A 7,500-nucleotide genomic window follows, 5' to 3' on the forward strand; every position below is an offset into this window, starting at 1 on the left:
TGAATAGATACTGATTATATCAAAGGATAGTTTAAAAATAGTCGATATTGTGTTAGGACTATTCGGCAATCTGAGATGCCAGTCTAATTATATGTTGAATGTGTATTTCCTCTTTCTGTTGTTGTTGTTTTTTTTTTCAAGAATATTCCAGAATCATTCACCGCCATAGTATGTACCTTCGATCACACTGAACCTGATCATACTTTCTACTACGTTCAGCCCTGTTCAGTGAGACTGCGGTTGTCGGGTGACTGATAATCATTCGGTCACACTGCACCTCGCCGTACTTTCTACTTACTACATTCAGTTCTGCTCGGGGAGAGACTAGTTCAGGTTAGCGGACGAATTGTAATTCATACGATCAGATCAACACTGACACCTACTCATACTTTCGGCTACGTTCAGCCCTATTTAGACTCATCTCTCGATACCACGACGAAGGCATTCCGTACCGGCCACCTTTGAGTCTTGAGTCGTCTTCCCCGAGCTCCTCCTCCTCTTGGTCGCTCTGACAGGTTCTCCGGCGGGATCCTACTAAAACATGCGCTCCCCCTCTCTCGCCCGAGCTCATCCCAGGCTAACGGGAGTATTTTCTACTATGGTGGGTGGAAAACGGACCTCATGGGCGCATCCCTTACTCGTAGGATACTTCCTCCATGTTTTTACTCCATCGACGGTATTGCGAGTCTTTGCTTTGTAACCAATTTATGTATTTGGTTCTATCGAAGTTCAGAGTAAACCAGCTACTTTTGCTCCTAGTAACATTTTTTTTTATGGTCAGTGTTGCAACCAGGATTCTAAGCATGGGTCAGTCAAAAAAATTCCCCAAAACCAATGGCAATATCAAACAGCAAAGCCAGTAAACAGGGAATTAACAATGCTGCCTTTTAATTAAAGCCCCGCTAAAAATAAAAGCAGGTAGGGTCAACCTTTCCCTCCGTTACTAAGCCCGGTCACTGTGGATGGACACACACGCTACTCAAGGAAAACATTCGGATCAACTTCCTTCAAGGTAAACGGCTTTCGCTCTTGTTACCTCATTAGTCCTCGAGTTGGCACTTCAATTTATCTATTTGGTAGTAATATTAACTTTATTTTCTGACAAGGACGTTTGGTTAAGCTTGTATGAACTGTTTCATGTCTGTTCTTTGTTTTCAACGTGACACCTCCTTTTCATTTTTTTTTCTCTCTTTTACAGCTATATTCTTTCCCTCTGCGTTATTATCAAGTGTCAATCGGTATGATAATGTAGTCATCCAGGACCACACACACACACACACACACACACACACACACACACACACACACACACACACACACACACACACACACACACACACACACACACACACACACACACACACACACACGATCACAATAAAACACGCACTCACTCACTTTCTCTCTCTCTCTCTCTCTCTCTCTCTCTCCCTCCTCCCCTCCCTCCTCTCTCTCTCCCTCCCTCCCTCCCTCCCTCCCTCCCTCTCCCTCTCCCTCTCCCTCTCTAACAAGTCACCCAAGATACCACTAACACACGCACACGTAAACACACACACACACCGGTTTCTTCCATGCCTACTTTTTCAAGAAATAATTCTGTGTGATTTGTTTCCCTGTGTGCTCTGCCTCTCGGGTTAGATCTCATATTTGGTCATACCAACGACAAGTCAAGTATCTCTTGTTCTTAAATGGATATGTGTTCAGATTCACACCTTACGATAACACACACTCTTCTCGCCAGAACAAGTTTTAAGTTAGACAAAAGAGGCCACATGTCATAACGTCTACCATGCGGTGTCTCTGCGAGTCCTGGTAGCTTTTTGTTTTTCTTTGCCGCTGACCTGAGGAACTAACGTGTGAAAACGGCCGGTGGAGGGAAGGATCATTCTGGGGTAGAGAAACACGTGGTTCATCTGAACACGTGGTGTAGACAATATGTTTCTTTCAGTTGTTACTCGTTCGTCTTTCTTTGAAATGTACACTGAACTCTCTTCTTTCACGAGTGTATTCTACATCTCATTTAAACATACGCTCTTCTTTTAATATTGAATTGTACAAGTTTCTTCCAGCCGCATTGCGTACACTCTTCTTTCACTTGTATATTGCAAATCCGTCATTCCATGATTTATTGTACAGTATATCCTTACCCAGTGTTGTACAGCAGCCACATGTGTATGAATGTCTGGTGGTTATGCTCTCCGCTGCCATGCTCCCTCTCACAAGTGTTTGGCTAGTGTTTCTAGATCATCTGCGCAGCAGGTAAACAATATGTGCACTGAATTATGTGTATAACAAATAGGTTTGTATGTAAGAACAGTGCGCCGTATTAGGCCTATAACTAACCTTTTTACAACGCTTAGTTTACAAATGTATGGTCTCTTATAATCTTTAAATGGTAGAGATATAAAGATTTAGTATATTATATATACTGTTACAAACGTTCGTCAAGGTTCAGCAAATGTACACAGCAGTTTCCCTCTAGGCATAGATAAACGATCACAGAAAACATACAACTGCATGACAAACTCTCTTCCGCGACTCACACAGCAAGTCTCCTACAAGTTTTAATATAATCTATCAAGAGCTACGTCTGCTTCCACCCTAGCAACGGTGTTCATGATCTCGTCTTCCCACCCGTTCACTCGAGCTTATCGCGATATCGAACGAGCCGATAAGCCGAGAAAGCTACCCGCCAAAACATGAACGTGCGAGGACCGAGGCGGGCTGATAGCAGCGCCCCTCCTCCCCCTTCCTCCCGCGCGCTCGATGTGGGAGGGTGTGGGTGGCCGCCGCTTATTTCCCCTTCACTTTAATGCTGGGTCATGAGGTCTGCTTGTGAGGGATTGCTTTTGTCGAATACTGAAAGTCGTTTAGGAAGGACTTGAGGCACATGGGAGGAGCGGAGAGGAGAGAAGAGGAGGATGAGGAGCCCCTGCCGAAGGGAATGTTGATGACATGTAATAGCGCGGGAAAACTAGGGTGATATAAATAGCCGGTAGGAGTAATTGGCAGTGTCGCCGGGCAAAGATCATGAATGTACTACATGCGAACGCAGATAATTCCCCCAATATACTTTAGTTCTCACCACTCAGAATAAGTCAGTATGCGTGTTTTACATATTGACAGATTCCCTGTTGATTTTCCCATGTCGACACCCGCCGCTGCAGCACCGGCGTTTAGACGTGCTGGATGTCACGTGTGCATTCAAGGGATTGGCCCCAAGGATCCTTGCAACGCTCTTTCCTCTCTTGTGTTCGTGCGTACGTGCAGGGATGTTTATCCTGTGAGTGTCTGGATTTTTTCCCCCTTTGATATTGATGTCGGTTAGAGGTGAAATAGTTTCTGCCTTTTGTACGCACCTATATATATTGTGCATGGATAGGTACATATATAAATAGGAACATGAGAAAATAAATATATACATATGTGTATATATACATGTATATATATATACATATATACCAATACATATTTATGTGTGTGTGCGTGTGTATGTGAACCTATGTGTACGCATGTTTGTATGACTATACGTACTGAAAGAACTGAGTACAGTACAAGTTCCTGAACACGCGAACATAATCCATGCACCTGTACGCACAGTCGCTGTACGCACTTACAGGGAATCTTTAGATATCGGCCACACGTAAAGTTGCGTAACAGGTCACAAAGTAACCGATTATTTTGCTTTGGAAGTCGAAGAATGTGCGTGGTGTGACATGTGAGGGCGGTGATATGACTCAGCCATTATGTTGCCGCATGTAGTGAATCTCGCCATGCATAACAACATAATGACACCGTAACTCTTCCGTTTTGCTATTTTGGTTCCGGGAAGGGGTTCATATTAATTGCATAATCGTAACCCTTTAACCTTTAACTGTTACGTGCGCTCCTTTCAATATCACCCAAGGGCAAATGCCGTATATCTGTCTCCGAGTTAATGCCGCGATACGAAACCAAATATATTTATCGATTTAATCCGGTGCAAATATTTTTTTAAAAAAGTCTCATTCCGAACCCTATTACCCCTCTCTCCATCTTACATCATTCCCCATCAGAGATTCAATCCCATCGCAAGGGGTAACCAAAATTAGTTGTATACAATCAAAAGTGGTGTGAAATAACATCTGAGTGATCCGTCAGCGTTCACAGACGCGTGTATTAGGCGGTGCAACAAGATGACGCACGCAGCTAACGAACTTCATGCACCCTGTGATGCTTCTCCGAGGGGGTGGGAGGAAGTTGTTTATTTGTTACCCATTCCCGCGCATCGGATGATTTTAAAATGGCTAGGCGTCATCCAAGCAGGATATCAAGCATCCCCAGTGAGTTATTTGATTCCTGAGGGAGATATTTAAGGATAGAAAAAATCTCTATGGTTGGGCGGACAGGAGCGTGTGGCATCGGGTCAGGTTGGTGCTGCCATCTGTCGGCGCCTTCGGGAAGCGACATCCGGGTCTCCCCAGTGTTATGGCGGCCGCGAAGGAGGGCAGATATGACGCAGCGAGTGACGACCTTAAACGCGATATCCGCAATGAAAAACGCTTGAGGGATGACGTGAAGGGAGGACGAGAGGAGTGCATTCTTACACAGATCGAGGGCCGAAGTGTCTTAGGAAGAGATAGAGAGAGCTTTCGGAATTTTCCTGGATTCGTGGATACGTCGTCGTCGCCAGGTTCCTCCGCTTCGCTTGCAAAGATGGATTCGAAGTATTCTCCAGGTAAGGGTTTTAAAAAAGGGCCGGAGAGCCGCTCGTAGACCTTCCAGCCGGCCAGCCTCGAGACCCGGGAGACGTCGGGAGGACGTGGGTGTTGTTTTTAAGCCAGAGAGGAACACGAGGAACGAGAGATGCACCTGTTATGGGAGACGCAGGCAGCGAATCGCAATGTCTCGCTATTAAACGTGATGAGGCCTACGTCAGGGTGAACAAGTGTGAACAAGTGTTAGCCCTCTTTCGAATGCTAAGCGAGGGCGAGTAAGTGTGGACACCTATGAACTCTTTAGAGTGCCAAGTTTAGGGTGCACAAGATGTGCTAGGGTGAACAAGTGTGAACTCCTTTTTGAATGCCAAGTGGGAGTGCCAAGGGCAAGAGGGTGCTGCCGAGGGTCGTCCAGGACACGTAAGTGATGCCACGAGGGAAGTCTCATTGATTTGGTGAATACTTTGCTTGTTTGTGGAGGTAAAAGGATCAGTTGTGCAATTGAACTTTTAGGGGGCATTAGGTTGCATATTGCATCATTATTCCAAGTCATTTAGTTAATGGCTTGTTTAACACTACATTGTCAGCATCTTTGGATTGCAAGCAACGTGGTAATTGTTATCAGGTCCATTAATGCAATGCAATTTGGCGCCCTCTCTGCATATCCTGTATTTTCTCCTTTTATAGCATTCTTTCATGTTTTTCTACTAGTTTAAAATGATACAGTTATACACAAACCTGATTCATGGATATGCAACCCAGTTAAAGCTGTTTCCTTTGATAAACCTCTCATGAATATTCTTGTATCATTATTTTGATATTTAAGGAAAATTAACGTCAAAATTCTTACATTGTACATGTATTTGCGTAATGTTTATTATGTTTACAGCATAGGTCATATGGAGGGACGGAAAGAAGGTTACTCATTATGTTTCACTTGCTGTAGATGTTGATAATGACTGTTTATTGTTTAGGATTGCTTTCCAGGGCTTTTGCCTTGTATTTGCAGCAGAGGTTTCAAAAGAGACTGTCAGCTGTGCATCAGAACTTGAGGACATGTATGATATGTCCTTTTTTTCAGCCACTATATACTGAAAGAACTTATGGTAGAGATATGTTTCAGTTTTGCTTAATATTCATTGCGCTTATGTAATCTTATTGATAAATAATGTGTTTCAAGCACATTATACGACGTCACCTTTGAATGGCTGTTTCTATACTGTTTGTGAGGTAGTCGATTATAGATTATATAATGGCTCATTGCTAATTCTTGAAATGCTTATTCTTTACTGAATGCTTGCTTGAGACAGAGTTGAGAAAAGATTCTAGCAATATTCACATTTTAAAAGGTAACTCACATACACATATCTTGCATTAATCATTCTATCTAGAATGTATTGATGCAGGGTTGTCCATTTAGCAGGCGTTTCATATTCTCATAAGCAATTACTTTTATGCTTTGGATTCATCTTTTCTGATGAATTCACCTTTAAGGTCTCATGACACTAAAGATGTGCAAGGTATGGAAGGAATGTGTCATTATCTGACATGTGGAGTGGCTATGTTAAAACAGCAGCTTTAGGTACTTAACAAGTCCAAAATGTTTAGTGTTTATTTATTCCCATACTGAAATGAAACATAAAATTGCATATCTCAATTGCAAGCACTACCTTAAAGTGCTTTTTAGTTCTTACTACCTTTCATATACTAATTGTTCTACCATTAATTATTATTATCATTATTATAATTAGTGCAGTGCTGATTAGAAAACAGCTTTTGTGAGGCAATAGCCATGTGTCATGCCATTGCAGTATCCAGATGGAACTCCTGACCTATTGACCTGTGCATTTACCACAAGCATAATAATGATTTGCAGTAGTAATTTTGATACATCCATGTTTTAATCTAATGTTATAATGTAATTGTTTCTTCCATATTGTGTCTAGGTGCAGTGAATTTCTTTTGAAAAATAAGCCTTCTTATTTGAAGAGTTTCTTTGCATATGGAAGTAATTGCATTAATAGTTTTGATTTTTTATATATTCCTAAACCCTTTTGATGATGGACAGGTATTATGTGTCAATAATAGGAAAATTATATATACCAATACAAACCAGTTTTTCTTTGTCATTGTAGAGTAAATGGAAAAGAGAGTTATTCATTGAGATAAACCACTTTAGAAACACAGCATCAAATGCTCATTCATTCCTGTTTGATAAGAATAAGTAGTAATTTGATTATAAATTGATTATTGATACTTTTTAAGTAGAGGCAATATACAATTGTAAGTCAGGGTGTAGTGATGTTTTGCATTACCTATGAAAAGACTCAAATGTGTCTTTGAAAGTGAAAGAAGAGCATTTATCATCAGGTGATTTTTATTATCTATATCTGAGGAAGTTCACATGCATATAATGATAAAGTAAAGTCTTTGTCCTCTGTAACCCCTTGCATTTGTGAGGTATCTTGTTTCTTCTACCATAAAGCATCATTTAGTGCGAGATCTTCGACTGATTTGCCATCCTTATGTCCAGATTATCTTTTTTAAGGTGTATAGTTGCCCTGTTTTCTATTTTGTTCTGTGTTTTATGGATATGACTTGAAGATATCCTTATTTACTATGCCTCTTCCCCTATTTCATTTTCTTTGGTATTGTTTACCTTATAAAAGGGATAGATTAGGTTACAAATTATATGCCATTGAGCAGATATTAATCACATGTTAGATCTGTTGTTTATTGAAGCATTTACCCTGCATCAAAGATTTTTGTACAATCTTATATACTGGTAGTAGATTCTATGTGC

General features: G+C 41.3%; 1 protein-coding gene across 3 annotated transcripts in view; it reads left to right on the top strand.

Annotated features, from left to right (window-relative positions):
- The first annotated feature begins 4,442 nt into the window (after positions 1–4,442).
- Positions 4,443–7,500, top strand: part of LOC122267179 (uncharacterized) — a 28,988-nt gene continuing 25,930 nt past the window's right edge. Inside the window, exon 1 of one of the 3 annotated variants that reach the window (XM_043037202.2) lies at positions 4,443–4,717. In XM_043037202.2, the coding sequence (XP_042893136.2) occupies positions 4,468–4,717 (250 nt within the window). In that variant the 5' untranslated portion in view covers positions 4,443–4,467. The other 2 variants (XM_086549856.1, XM_086549857.1) reach the window with 2 other exon arrangements.

Source organism: Penaeus japonicus, unplaced genomic scaffold (genome assembly GCF_977035675.1).
Source record: "Penaeus japonicus unplaced genomic scaffold, GWHDUDI00000001_assembly GWHDUDI00000022, whole genome shotgun sequence".
NCBI classification, from domain to species: Eukaryota; Metazoa; Arthropoda; class Malacostraca; order Decapoda; family Penaeidae; genus Penaeus; species Penaeus japonicus.